Source organism: Oncorhynchus keta, chromosome 11 (genome assembly GCF_023373465.1).
Source record: "Oncorhynchus keta strain PuntledgeMale-10-30-2019 chromosome 11, Oket_V2, whole genome shotgun sequence".
Taxonomy (NCBI): Eukaryota; Metazoa; Chordata; class Actinopteri; order Salmoniformes; family Salmonidae; genus Oncorhynchus; species Oncorhynchus keta.
In genome coordinates, this window is record NC_068431.1 from 22,353,689 (window position 1) to 22,367,621 (window position 13,933).

General features: G+C 42.4%; 1 protein-coding gene across 2 annotated transcripts in view; it reads right to left on the minus strand.

Annotated features, from left to right (window-relative positions):
• Positions 1–296: 296 nt before the first annotated feature.
• Positions 297–13,933, minus strand: part of LOC118389922 (F-BAR and double SH3 domains protein 2-like) — a 53,058-nt gene continuing 39,421 nt past the window's right edge. For both annotated transcript variants that reach the window (XM_035779913.2, XM_052529748.1), the window contains 10 exons: positions 9,839–9,955; positions 7,992–8,093; positions 7,404–7,556; positions 5,417–5,548; positions 5,095–5,178; positions 4,634–4,838; positions 3,930–4,177; positions 3,061–3,265; positions 2,607–2,677; positions 297–2,441 (listed from right to left, as the gene is read on the minus strand). In XM_035779913.2, the coding sequence (XP_035635806.1) occupies positions 2,355–2,441; positions 2,607–2,677; positions 3,061–3,265; positions 3,930–4,177; positions 4,634–4,838; positions 5,095–5,178; positions 5,417–5,548; positions 7,404–7,556; positions 7,992–8,093; positions 9,839–9,955 (1,404 nt within the window). In that variant the 3' untranslated portion in view covers positions 297–2,354. The remainder of the gene's footprint in view (positions 2,442–2,606; positions 2,678–3,060; positions 3,266–3,929; positions 4,178–4,633; positions 4,839–5,094; positions 5,179–5,416; positions 5,549–7,403; positions 7,557–7,991; positions 8,094–9,838; positions 9,956–13,933) is intronic.

Sequence of the window (13,933 nt, forward strand, 5' to 3'; positions counted from 1 at the left end):
CCCTAATCTTACTACATTTGCACACACTGTTTATAGCCTTTTCTATATATATATATATTATTTATTCTATTGTGTTATGTTTGTTTATTCCATGTTTAACTCTGTTGTTTGTGTCGCACTGCTTTGCTTCATCTTGGCCAGGTCGCAGTTGTAAAAGAGAACTTGTTCTCAACTGGCCTACCTGGTTAAATAAAGGTGAAATAAATAAAATAAAAATAATTTTTTTAAATATGCTCCCTGTAGGCCTACTGCCCTAGTTTAAATCCTTTGTGAAATGTTGAATAAAACAGAACAAATAGATTTCAGCTAATTTTATTCACACCATTTTATTTTCTATATATTCAATGAAATATTTTGGCTTCTCTACTGTTGCTGTAGACTACATCAGAGTAGCGTAGCGTTCTCCAAACTTGGTCCTGAGGACCCCAAGGGGTGCACGTTTTGTTTTTTGCACTATTACTCCACAGCTTATTCAGATAATGGGCTGGCTCATCACCAAGTTATGATTATTTGGATCAGTTGTGTAGTGTTAGAGCAAAAAACAAAACGTGCACACCTTGGGATCCCCAGGACTGAGTTTGGGAAACGCTCGTAGCGGGTCACTTGTTTCTACTGTATCTGAAAATAAATCGGAAACAGAACTAAATAACCTTTACAATTGTGGGAAAGTGTGTATTTCACAACATGCAATCGTTCAATAAAACGGTAAATGTCAACTTCAAAAATAAGTTTTACATTCAGATCTTAAGGAGATCACAGTAAACATGGCTGACAGATACTCATTTCTCTGATCAACAACTAACATTTATCAATAAGTTTCCATATGTTTTTATCCTCGTAAATTTGCTGCACAGATATCTCCCAAGCTCCTTGTAAACTAATATTACATACATTATATGAAAAAGCATACCTCCAACACAAGACACTACAATGGCTATTTAAGACTAAATAAGTCAAATGCCTTTTAAAAAAACAAGTAGAACAATACTGATAACAATATAGTTGGAGCAAAAACAATTAAAGGAGAAACAATGCAGCATTCACAAGAGACCAACCAGCAATACTGAAAAGGGCATTAACAAAAGAATAACAAAAAAGTGCTTCAGTATTTTAGTCAGTTCACATTTCCTGTAGGTAGCTAGGAACTAAGGTGATTCTCCTCCCTGAACATGAAGGCAAGTCCGACCCAGGGTCACATCACAGTACCAATGACGCTCCCCACGACAGCAAATCACCTTGCGATGCATTCCGTCCTGAACTATGACCCATCTGCATTCCTGAATTAAGAATTATTCTCACCAGCGACCATTATTATTGGCTAGTTTAAGCCTGGATTAGTATTGATGACAACATAGCTTTGTTTTTTCAACAGAAAACAGCACAAAGATAGTGTACATTTACTCATAGATACACTACAGATTACCCCTGGCTGTTTTGAAATGTCCCACCTTTTAATACAAAGAAATTGTACAAAGACATTTGACATTTGTTATAGAATAGGAATAATCAACAGTTTCAGGGGCAGTTTTGTTCTGGTTTCACATAGTGTGATCCAGATTTAGCTCTCAATGGGGCAATTTCTATCTATATCAGTTACATCCCTCCAAAATTGCCACTTTTCCGTTGTTTATGAAATGTTAAGAACACTTATTTTGAAGACGTTGGTATTTCAGGTATGGGAAAGTTACCAGCCTCTGCCGTGAATTTCCATGAAATGTGTTGACAACAAAAACACAACCCACCAAGAACCAAACATATCTGACTTGGACTTTAGCTGTTTAAAACTGTGACAGATGTACAATCCTCCCACGAAATTAGCATAACTTTGATGCATAGTAATCAAATGGTGATATCTTGCTTGAAAATACCCCCCCCCAATAGCTCAATGCCCAGTTATGAAGGTGAGTGAGATAGAGAAATAGAGGGAGGTAGAGAGAGAGAAAACATTGTGAGAGATACAGCACAAATACAGGAGGGAGAAAATGAGAGACAGACCAAAAAAAAACAATGGGTAATAGAAAAATAATAAAGAACGAGAGAGGATAGAAAGAGGGATGTAGGGTTGAAAACTGTCAGAAAGGCAAAATAGTTTGGGTTCTCCGCACCACACACCATTTCAGCCCTACTGGCTGTGGACTGAGACGAGCCAAGTCTCAGGCCTCATCTCATCTCATGGAGCCTCTCCAGTGGGGAGTGGGGATACCCCTTGGCTGGATAGGCTGGTTTAGGGGCTCTGGAGCCTGTTGTCCCTCCCTGGAAGAGGGGGGTCAGTCAGTCGGGGCACCTGGATCCATCAGGTCCGTTCTGACCTGGTGTGGTTGTGGGCAGCAGCCACCGCCACCAGGGCGGCGCCATTACACCAGAGTGATCTCCACCTCCTCCCTTCTCTTCACCTGGCCGCGAGGCTGCTGCGGCTTGGGGGGTGGTGGAGCAGCGCGGACCTGTCCACAACATAGAACTAGTTATTCATTTGAGCTCCAAGTGGAGCCTCAACAAAATACAACAAGTGTGTCTTATCAAACAGGACAAGGGTCAGTATCCATACAGTATTTATGATGGTTTTCATTAGTTGACAAAAGTGTGTGTGTGTTAATGTGGTAACTTACAGGTCGAATGGTGCCTCCCGCACCACGATCTGCTGGGTACCTGGGGGGCTGGGTGGAGCTCTGGGAAGGACCTGAGGGTGAGGAGGGCAGACAGAATCATCAGCATCACGTCTTGGATTAGAAAGCACTACATGATCGTGACATTGTGCTCAAATAAACACAACCCAGATATATATCTCAGAATGAGGATTTAAAAAATCCATGCTGTTGTTTATTACTTGTCTATGTCTCTACTTTTATACATGGTCTATTTTGCATGCATTTCATATGATAAATAACATAGCCTGGTCCCAGATCTGGTTTTGCAGTCTTGCCAACTCCTACTTTTGTTGTCATGCCACAGACTATAATTCAGCACAAAACAGATTTGGGACCAGGCAATGAATTATGTTCAATGCGATAACAATTTGAATGCCAAATAATAAATATTCAGCCTTTGAGGAGTGGTTCTTACTCTGTAAGGGGCTTTTGAGTGGTGCAGGCGGTGGCCTATGGTGACCGTTGATGTAGGAGGGTGGGCGAGGTATGGGGGAGGCACTGGCACTAGAGGGGCTGGACTGGGGTGAGGGCAGAGTGGGGGTCTGGAGGGGGCTGCTGTGGAACGGGCCCAGCTGAAAGGGGCTCCGTGGGGAGCACTCAGAAAGAGGAGAGGGTGACACCTGAAAGACAACGGTCACCACAGAATTAAATAAAACAGGTATATACTGATTACTATTATTTGGATGAGGATGTGTGTCGTCTAAAGGCCGGTTTCCCGCACCAAGATTAAGCCTGGTCCTGGATTTAAAAAATCATTCTCAACAGAAAATCTCCATGGAAATAAAGTTTAAAACAGGTTTAAGTGTCCATTCACGGGGCCCCCCGGGTGGCCAGGCTCTGTCGCAGCCGGCTGCGACCGGGAGGTCCGTGGGGCGACGCACAATTGGGCTAGCGTCGTCCGGGTTAGGGAGGGTTTGTCCGGTAGGGATATCCTTGTGTCATCGCGCACTAGCGACTCCTGTGGCGGGCCGGGCGCAGTGCACACTAACCAGGTTGCCAGGTGCACTGTGTTTCCTCCAACACATTGGTGCGACTGGGTTGAATGCGCGCTGTGTTAAGAAGCAGTACGGCTTGGTTGGGTTGTGTTGTGTTTCGGAGGACGCATGACTTTCGACCGTAGTTTCTCCCGAGCCCGTACGGGAGTTGTAGCGATGAGACAAGATAGTAACTGGATAGTAATTGGATACCACGAAATTGGGGAGAAAAGGGTGTAAAATAAAAATTTTAAAAACACGTGTCCATTCACGTGTGAAAACAGTGCCACGGGTGGCTGCATGTGTGTACCTGCGTGCTGCTGTTGGCCTCTCCTAGGCTGTCGCCATTCTCGCCGTCTGCAATGGAGCCACCCTCCGCCAGCAGGTCCTCCACCAGCACGGCGGGGAAGACGCCAACGGCGCCGTTAAACTCGCCCTCCCAAAAGCCATCATCCTCGTGGGTTTCACGGCTCAGGACGCGGATGATGGCGCCCTCAGGGAACGAGAGCTCCTCGTCTGTCTGGCCCGCATAGTCGTACAGGGCCTTGGCAAAGCACACTGAGGCAGAGAGAAGGGGGAGGGAGTGGGAGAAAGCCAGGGTGAAATGCGAAAGGGGGAGAGGGAGGGAGAGACAGGGGAGGGGGAAGAGTAAGAGCACAGAGGAAGAGATCAAAATGGAAAGAAAGGGAAAATAAAAAAATGGTCCCAACACATCTGAATGATCTCAATGACATTGTCTTACATATGAATACTTGTTAATTCTGTGTGGTGCGAATCGTAACTTATACTTAAGTCCAATTTCCTCTCATTTCGCTACACTCGCATTAACATCTGCTAACCATGTGTATGTGACAAATAAAATTTGATTTGACATGCATTGTGACATGTCAAATCATGCATTGACATCAATGTATGACTAAGTGAAAATCTGATTTAAGTCAAGTTCAGGATTCACTCCTGTGAGAATGTCGAGGCTGATCGGATTGTTTCACCCAAAATCACCGCGTCTCTCACCACTGCTGGAGTCGCCGTTGACGCTGGGCGTGCCCGGTGTGGGCAGCTCTGATTCAAGCAGCTCGGGCTCGGTGGAGTTGCTGGAGGAGTGGGATCGGGCGTCCAGGGCGGCCAGAGCCTGGAGCATGCTCAGTAGGCTGTTAGACGAGGGCAGCTGCAGGTACTTCTCCGGGACGTAACCCACCTGGCTCGTCCGGTTCCTGGCCTAGAGACAATGTTGGAACACACACACAGGGTTACCAGTCAGTAGGGCACACCGATAGTAGGGCACACCGCAGCAAAATGTTTTGCAATGGACAACAGAACTAAAACCTCCCCATTTCACTCCATTAAAAAATAAAATCCCTATTGAACATGACCCCTGGTGTGTAGGCATGTGATGACTTTAGAGTACCACTTGCTTTATTCAAGTTTAAAGCGCAAACAGTGAAGTATTGCCACTTTTGGAAAGCACTCTGTACCTTGACCCAGTCCTCCATGTCCCCATCATCAATAACCTCCAGCACCTCCTGTTCCTCGATGGTCAGCTCGTCTGGCTGTGACGCCTGGGAGAGGAAGGAGATCATGTTTCATTATTGCGAGACTGCCCCAGTTAATTCTGTGCATATATTGTATGTTGGAGCTGTATTTGTGAAGTCTGAATTTTTAAATTATAATGCATGCTGCAGTGCTCAAAGAACTTATATGGTACCATATTGCATCGCATCCAAGGTGATGGGTTGATTGCCAGCTCAAAGGTGAGAATAGGACTACTGTTGTAGAGCACTCTGTGTGCATGTATACCTTGTATGAGTAGAGCACTTTGCAGGTGAGGGGGTAGTTCCTGAGAGTACAGGAGGGGATAGAGCTGCTGTCGTCCAACACCTCTCCACTATCCTCCAGCTCCTCATCCTCCCTCTCCAGGTCAGCTGTACCCTAAACACACACACAGCAGGTTGGATGGGATCACTTTGAGCAAGGCAAGCCCCCGTATCGATACTTTTGATCACATAGCGAGACATTATTTGGGATGCAAGGTGATTTGTAGATCACGGTGATTTGTAAAATCAGTAATACCGCACAATCTAACGGCAAAATCAGTAGCCTTGTTAAACCAGCCTGATCTCAAGCTCACATGCAGTCATCAGTCAGTCTGGTTTCATAAGGCTAGTCAATCTCAAACACACACAAACACAGCACAGGATAAACTAGCACCTTAAAAAGAAAAATCCACTCAAAACCACTAATCCCTTTAATTTACATTGTTAAATAACATTATGTGAGAACAAATGTTTCATTTTGGCCATATAATAGGGTTGGTAGCAACATGGAAAATTGTTGTGGAAATCTGTTGCAGCTCAAATCGACTGCAAAATCCAATGCAATGCTCTCTCTATGGGCTTGCTGGCTAGCTACGTAGCTAGCAAATGTAGCTAAAATATAATACCAAAGACAATATCAGCATGTAAAGTAGCTAGTTAGCGGTTAAATTGCCTAAAACTGCACTATCAATTTAGGAGTCTAGAAGCTCATCATTTTCAACATGCAGATCGATAAGCCTCACAAAATGGAGTCTAACGTGCACAACGGCAGATAAACGCAGCAAAAAAAGAACCGTCCAATTTTCAGGACCCTGTCTCTCAAAGATAATTAGTAAAAATACAAATAACTTAGCAGATCTTCATTGTAAAGGGTTTAAACACTGTTTCCCATGCTTGTTCAATGAACCATAAACAATTAATGAACATGCACCTGTGGACCAGTCGTTAAGACACTAACATCTTACAGACAGTAGGAAATTAAGGTCACAGTTATGAAAACTTAGGAAACTACAGAGGCCATTCTTCTGACTCTGAAAAACACCAAAAGTAAGATGCCCAGGGTCCAATTCTTGCTGATTCTACAACAAGGAGCACTCTCCAAGGAGTGAATTTTGTCAACAAGAAGTACAACATTAAACATATTTTTGAGATGTGCGATAATTAACTTGCTATCTGTAATATCGTATAGCTTTGGAATCGTGACATTACGTACTTGAGGAAAATAGCCTCGTTTCTCGACATATACACAAACTTTGAGAAGGGATTGCGTTATGATTAGTTAAGCAACGTGTACGCGATTGGTTGACAGTCTGCTGGGTGGGGCCTTACACATTCCTTCTTTCATTGGATTCCTATCTCCTTTCTATAATATCTCTGGCAAAGGCACCATGCAGTGCACCCTGGATTAATGAAGCAGACAAATAGGAAAAATGTTCTAGACTGTTAAATTACAAATTTCTCGAGGTAGGAATATCTAAAAAATGCCAATCAATGGCTCATTCGAGAAAAGACATCCTCCCGGAGTTATGACATTGGCAAGTATTGAAATCGGACATGTACGATAAGACTTTTTCGCGATGTAAATGTCATATTCCTATTAACTTCCAGTGTATTGAGAGTGATTTTATCACAGTGCTATAACATACCGCCCAGATTTCTGCCTGCTTGAATGCCAAAAACTCAGATACACATGAAAACATGAAATGACCCAGGGAATCAATAGATCACTCAGAGATGCACAAAAACAAAATAACATTCAAATTGGGTGAACCTTTCCTTTAAAGTTGAGAAACAGTACTTTAAAGAAACACCCCAGCTTCCTTATCATGTGATTTACCTGAGCCCGGGAAGTTTCAGTAGGCAGGTACAGTGGACAAAATGGAAATTGTTGATGGGTTTACGTGTATGCACAAAGATGTGAAAAAAAATGCATTTTTGTCTCATCTTTCAATGTGTGTTTTGTGACTCACGGAGAGTGAAGGGTCATGGGTGTTCAGGTTAGCCCACCGCTCGTTCTCCAGCTCCTCCATCACCTGGTTCATGGCGCTCTTCAGCCACGTCTCCACAGTGATGCCTGCCTCTCTCAGCAGGGCCAGGCGAGCCTCCGCCTTCAGTTTCACCGTCTGGAGTTAGTGACAATCATATATGTTTTGTCATATTACAAATTTAATGTTTATTCCCTCCCAATTCCAGCAATGTTCCCACTGGGATTTCGCAACTCTAGTCATGACCAGTCAGCCATCATGTCATAATAGGCTTTCATAAGAAGCTCTATCAGAACTACTGTATGTTGGATGTAGTCTGCTGCATCAACCAGCAGGGGGAATCAGAGGCAAGAGAGGCTGAGGTGAGAAAACCTACTGGCCCAATGATATACCAACCTCAGAAAGGGATCACACACACAAGCATGTAACTAGTGGGATCTGAACTCCGGTCTCTGGCTCGGGACACCTACATCTTAAACATTCCCTTCTGGCCTAATTTTAAGTCACAGGCAGGGTTACATTATCACGAGTGTGAGCCCTACTCACCGTCGCCACACACACACACAAGTTTACCTCAGCTCTCCGCAGGTTCTCCCTGGCCACCTCCATTTTGAGTTCCAGTTCACTGCAGTTCTGCTCAGATGGCCCCTGCTGTGTCCTATAGTCCTCCAGGGCCTAGAAGGTCACAGATAACATGTAGTAAACAAACCAATCTCAATGACTGTCTGAAATGTAACCCTATATAGTACACTACTTTTTACCAGCGCCCTATGAGGGCTGTTGATGGAGCTCATAAACTGGGCCTCTCTGAGCTGAATTTGTGAGTGTTCGTGTGTGTGTGTAAATTATGTATGTACAATGTAGGCACCTGACCTGAGCCATAAGTGAGACTAGGAATCTACCACCCCACTACCAGATTGTAGCCCCCCATAATGTTTTTGTCCCCCCACTTAGGTTCTGAAAATCTCCATCACCCTCTAATTAACTTGTCATTTTCGCAGATTAAGTGTTAGAGATAGTAACATATTTATTGTTTACAAATTAGCTATGAATAGATAGCACAACTTTGGATTTAGTCTCCATTTCAAAATCGAATGGTTTTGACCGTTTGGAATTTTAAGTGAGCTTCTTTTCTCCTCCCACTTTGGCCATGCAGTGTGCCTCGCAAAGTGATTGCTGTCCTCGTTATGAAATTATAAACTGAAGTAAAAATACTTTAAAGTACTACTTCAGTCTTTTTTTTGTATCTGTACTTAAACTTTAACATTCATATTTGTGGCAAACTTTACATCACCACCACTTTTACACCACAATAAAGAAAATAATGTACCTTTTACTTCATACATTTTTAATGCTTAGCAAGACAGGAAAATTGTCCAATTCACAAATTTATCAAGAGAACATCCCTGGTCATCCCAACTGCCTCTGATCTGGCGGACTCACTAAACACACATCCTTTCATTTGTAAACGATGTCTGAGTGTCAGAGTGTGCCCCTGGCTGTCTGCAAATACAAAGAAAATAAACATTTTTGCCATCTGGTTTGCTTAATATAAGACATTTGAAATGATTTACACCAACTTGATACTTAAATATATTTTAGCAATTACATTTACTTTGATAATTAAATATATTTAAAACCAAATACTTTTAATCAAGTAGTGTTTTACTGGGTGACTCACTTTTACTTACTCACTTAAATTTTCTATTAAGGCATCTTTACTTTTACTCAAGTGTAACAATTAGGTACTTTTTCCCACCACAGACCCTCTATAATCAAAAAAGTACAATATACACAGGATCTATAAATCAAATATACAAAAAGTACAGCTGACGGTGAACCTGAACAAATGTAAATAAAATAAGCACTGTTAGGCATGTAGCCTACAGCCAGATGAGTTGTCTCCTTTAGCTTACTTTTATTTTGGTAATGCACAACTAATAAAGACTAATACTAATAAAGACTAATATTGCTGTACCTCGCGCTGGTTAGAGTGCGAAGCTGAGCACAGTGCGCAGTTTGACTAGGCTACTGATATTCCCCAGTGTTGCTCGGCATGCAAAATACCTTGTAGAGATCAATGATTGTCAACAGTTACATGCGTTGTTCGACACTGAAGGAGAGGAAGCATTAGTTGGCACAAAATGAATCATTTTCGAAAGCAGTATAAGCAAAAAAAATGGAATCAGCGATTTCTCATGTTTTAATGGATTTTCTGACCGATGCATGCTACATTTGGATCGGTTGGCAGTTGCGGACCGATGCAGTCGTATCTTACATTAACAATTTTTTATTTTATTTTTTTTTAAATCAGGGAAAGATGCATATATCTGCTAGAATATAGACTATCCCCTCGCTAGAATTGAGACTATCCCCTTTCTCACCCTTCCCTACCCTTCATCTATCCCTTCCTCTCTCACCCGCTGGCTGTGGATGATGCTCTTGTGTTCTCGTGCCACTCGGGTCGCCCACTTCCGTGCCTCCTTATCCAGATTGTGCTCCTCCGCTGTGCCACTCTGCTTATGCAGCTGCCCCACCTAGTGACCAGGGATGATGGATGGGGTAGAGAGAGAGTTTAATAGTCTGATAATATTCAGCTAAACATAATCTCTGTGTGTGTGTGTGTGTGTGTGTGTGTGTGTGTGTGTGTGTGTGTGTGTGTGTGTGTGTGTGTGTGTGTGTGTGTGTGTGTGTGTGTGTGTGTGTGTATTGCAATAGGTCAACAATATACTGAACAAAAATATAAAACGCAACATGTAAAGTGTTGGTCCCATGCTTCATGAGCTGAAATAAAACATAGCAGAAATGTTCTATATGCACAAAAACCTTATTTCTCTAATATGTTGGGTACAAATGTGTTTACATTCCTGTTAGTGAGCATTTCTTTGTCAAGATAATCCATCAGGTGCACCTTGTGTCACACAACACAATGCCACAGATGTCAACTTTGAGGGAGCGTGCAATTGGCAAGCTGACCGCAGGAATGTCCACCAGAGCTGTTGTCAGAGAATTTAATGTTAATTTCTCTAGCATAAACTGCCTCCAATGTCGTTTTAGAGTATTTGGCAGTACATCCAACCGGCCTCACAACCGCAGACCACTTGTAACCACACCAGCCCAGGACATCCACAATCTTCTGAGACCAGCCACCCAGTCAGCTGATGAAACTGAGGGTTTTCACAAACTGTCAGAAACCATCTCAGGGAAGAGCATCTGCATGCTTGTCATCATCACAAGGGTCTTGACCTGACTGCAGTTTCTCACAATACCTTATTTACATATAAGTATTCAGACCCTTTGCTATGAGACTCGAAATTGAGCTCAGGTGCATCCTGTTTCCATTGATCTCGTTTGAGATTTTTCTACAACTTGGGAGTCCACCAGTGGTAAATATAATTGATTGGACATGATTTGGAAAGGCACACAAATCAAATTGTATTTGTCACATGCGCCGAATACAACAGGGGTAGTAGACCTTACAGTGAAATGCTTACTTACAAGCCCCAATGCAGTTAAGAAAAATAAGTTAAAAAAAAAAAATGAAATGAAAAGAAAAGTAACAAATAATTAAAGAGCAGCAGTAAAATAACAATAGTGAGGCTATATACCCGTACAGAGTCAATGTGCGGGGGCACCAGTTAGTCGAGGTAACTGAGGCAAGATGTACATGTAGGTAGAGTTAGTGACTACTGTATGCATAGATAATAACAGAGAGTAGCAGCAGCGTAGAAGAGGGGGGGGGCAATGCAAATAGTCTGGGTAGCCATTTGATTAGCTGTTCAGGAGTCTTATGGCTTGGGGATAGAAGCTGTTTAGAAGCCTCTTGGACCTAGACTTGGCGCTCTGGTACCACCTGCCGTGCGGAAGCAGCGAGGACAGTCTATGACTGGGGTGGCTGGAGTCCTTGACCATTTTTAGGGCCTTCTTCTGACACCACCTGGTATAGAGGTCCTGAATGGAAGGCAGCTTAGCCCCAATGATGTACTGGGCCGTACGCACTACCCTCTAGTGCCTTGCGGTCGGAAGCCGAGCAGTTACCATACCAGGCAGTGATGCAACCCGTCAGGATGCTTTCCAAATGCACAGTATGACGTCGTGTAGACAAGAGGTTTTCTGATCTCAACGTTTTGAACAGATTGCCCCATGGTATTTGTTAGCACTGTTATGGTATTTTTAGTTATTTATCTAACCTTTATTTAACTAGGCAAGTCTGTTAAGAACAAATTGTTATTTACAATGATGGCCACAATGCAAACGGTCTCCTGCGGGGATAAAAAATAAATAAAATACAATATAAATATATGACGAAACGCATCATCACAACAAGAGACACAACAATACATAAAGAGAGACCTAAGACAACAATAAGGCAGCAAAACGCAGGCAGGCATAAGCTAAGGACAACAAACACAATTGCCTTTTATTGATGGCAATTTGAATGTAGAGATACCGTGACGAGATCCTGAGACCCATTGTCGTGCCATCCATCCACCACCATCACGTCATGTTTCAGCATGATAATGCACCACGGCCTCATATTGCAAGGATCTGTACATAATTCTTGGAAACTGAAAATGTCCCAGTTCTTCCATGGTCTATATACTCAACATTGAGCATCACAGGGATGCTCTGGTTTGACATGTACGATATCGTGTTCCAGTTCCCGCCAATATCTAGAAACTCTGCACAGCCATTGAAGAGGAGTGGGACAACATTCCACAGGCCACAATCAACTCTCTGCGAATGAGATGGGTCGGGCTGCATGAGGCAAGTGGTGGTCACACCAAATACTGACTGGTTCTGATCCACGCCCCTACCTTATTTTTAAGGTATCTGTGACCAACAGATGCCCATCTGTATTCCCAGATATGTGAAACCAATAGATTAGGGCCTAATTCAATTATTTCAATTGACTGATTTCCTTATATGAACTGTAACTCAGTACAATCTTTGAAATTGTTGCCTATTCAGTGTACTTTGGTACATATAAAACAGCCATATACACCTAATGATTTACGGTAAGATATTGGAACCAAGGGTGAATGTTGGCAAATATTACTAAATTAGATTTCTGAGAAATGTTGGCATAGTAAAAAATAAATAAAAATTGCCTCAATAGCGGGATTCAGACAGTCAAACAATTCACGTTTGTGTCGAAAGGAAAACAACCAAGGAAAAAAACACTTCCACTATGGATGACCTCACAAGAGACAAACAGCCAATCCATGCACCCCATTGGGATGAGAGGCAATGTCTCGAAATCAGGGATGTTATCAGTATAACATAGAAAATAGTGAAATGTTGGATATTTGTTTGGGGGTTAGTCGATTCCAATAAAATAGGATTGGACGTCAGAAAAACATAAATTCCAGATTAATATGGAAAAATCCTGTGCTTATTTCTCTCCACAACCTCTCTACAAGGCCTTAAGTCTCATTCTCGGCCCCACTGGACCAAACTGGATTCTGTGGTGTACTAAGTAATGGGTCACAACTTGCAGACTTGTTTACGTGCTGCTGTGCGTTTTGTTGCTAACCTTACTTTGCTACCTGACAACTTTACGGTATTTACTTTTGAATTACCGTTTATATTTTTAGTTTTTCCCTCACTCAACTTGTTCACTCCGTACGCTTTATCTGGACATGGTTCGTCAGGACCTCCAACAGCCGAAGCTAAGTAGTAGCATTAACCTGTTGATCCTACCCCCTACTTTTTCGAACATTCTGTTAAAAATCGCACAACATTTCAGCACCCTGCTACTCATGCCAGGAATATAGTATATGCATATGATTAGTATGTGTGGATAGAAAACACTCAGACGTTTCTAAAACTGGTTAAATCACGGCTGTGACTATAACAGAACGTGCGTTTCATCGAAAAGCGCAGGAAAATCTGATCACTGAAAACTGGAAAATATATCAATGCGCCACTTGAATGTATTGTTGAATAGAAACCACATTACCTGGAGCCGAGGTTGCAATACCTACAGCTTCCACACGGTGTCAACAGTCTTGTCATTTGCCTAGGATTTGTTTCTTGGTCAAACGGACAAGAGACAGCCCATTTCTTCCGGTCTCCGACCGGATATTTTGGTTGAGATTTATCCGGACATTATTTCAAGACGTACAGCTATAGAATATACATCGCCTCGTGATCAATTTGATCGATTATTAACGTTTACTAATACCTAAAGTTGCATTACAAAAGTATTTCGAAGTGTTTTGTGAAAGTTTATCGTCAACTTTTTTAATTAAAAAAAATGACGTTGCGTTATAAAACGCTGTTTTTTTCCTTGATCACACAGTCTTCATAGATCGATATCTAGGCTATATATGGACCGATTTAATCGAAAAAAATACCCAATAGTGATGTTTATGGGACATCTAGGAGTGCCAACAAAGAAGATGGTCAAAGGTAATGAATGTTTTATATTTTATTTCGGCATTTTGTGTAGCGCCGACTATGCTAATTATTTTGTTTACGTCCTCTGCGGGTCTTTAGGGGTGTTGCATGCT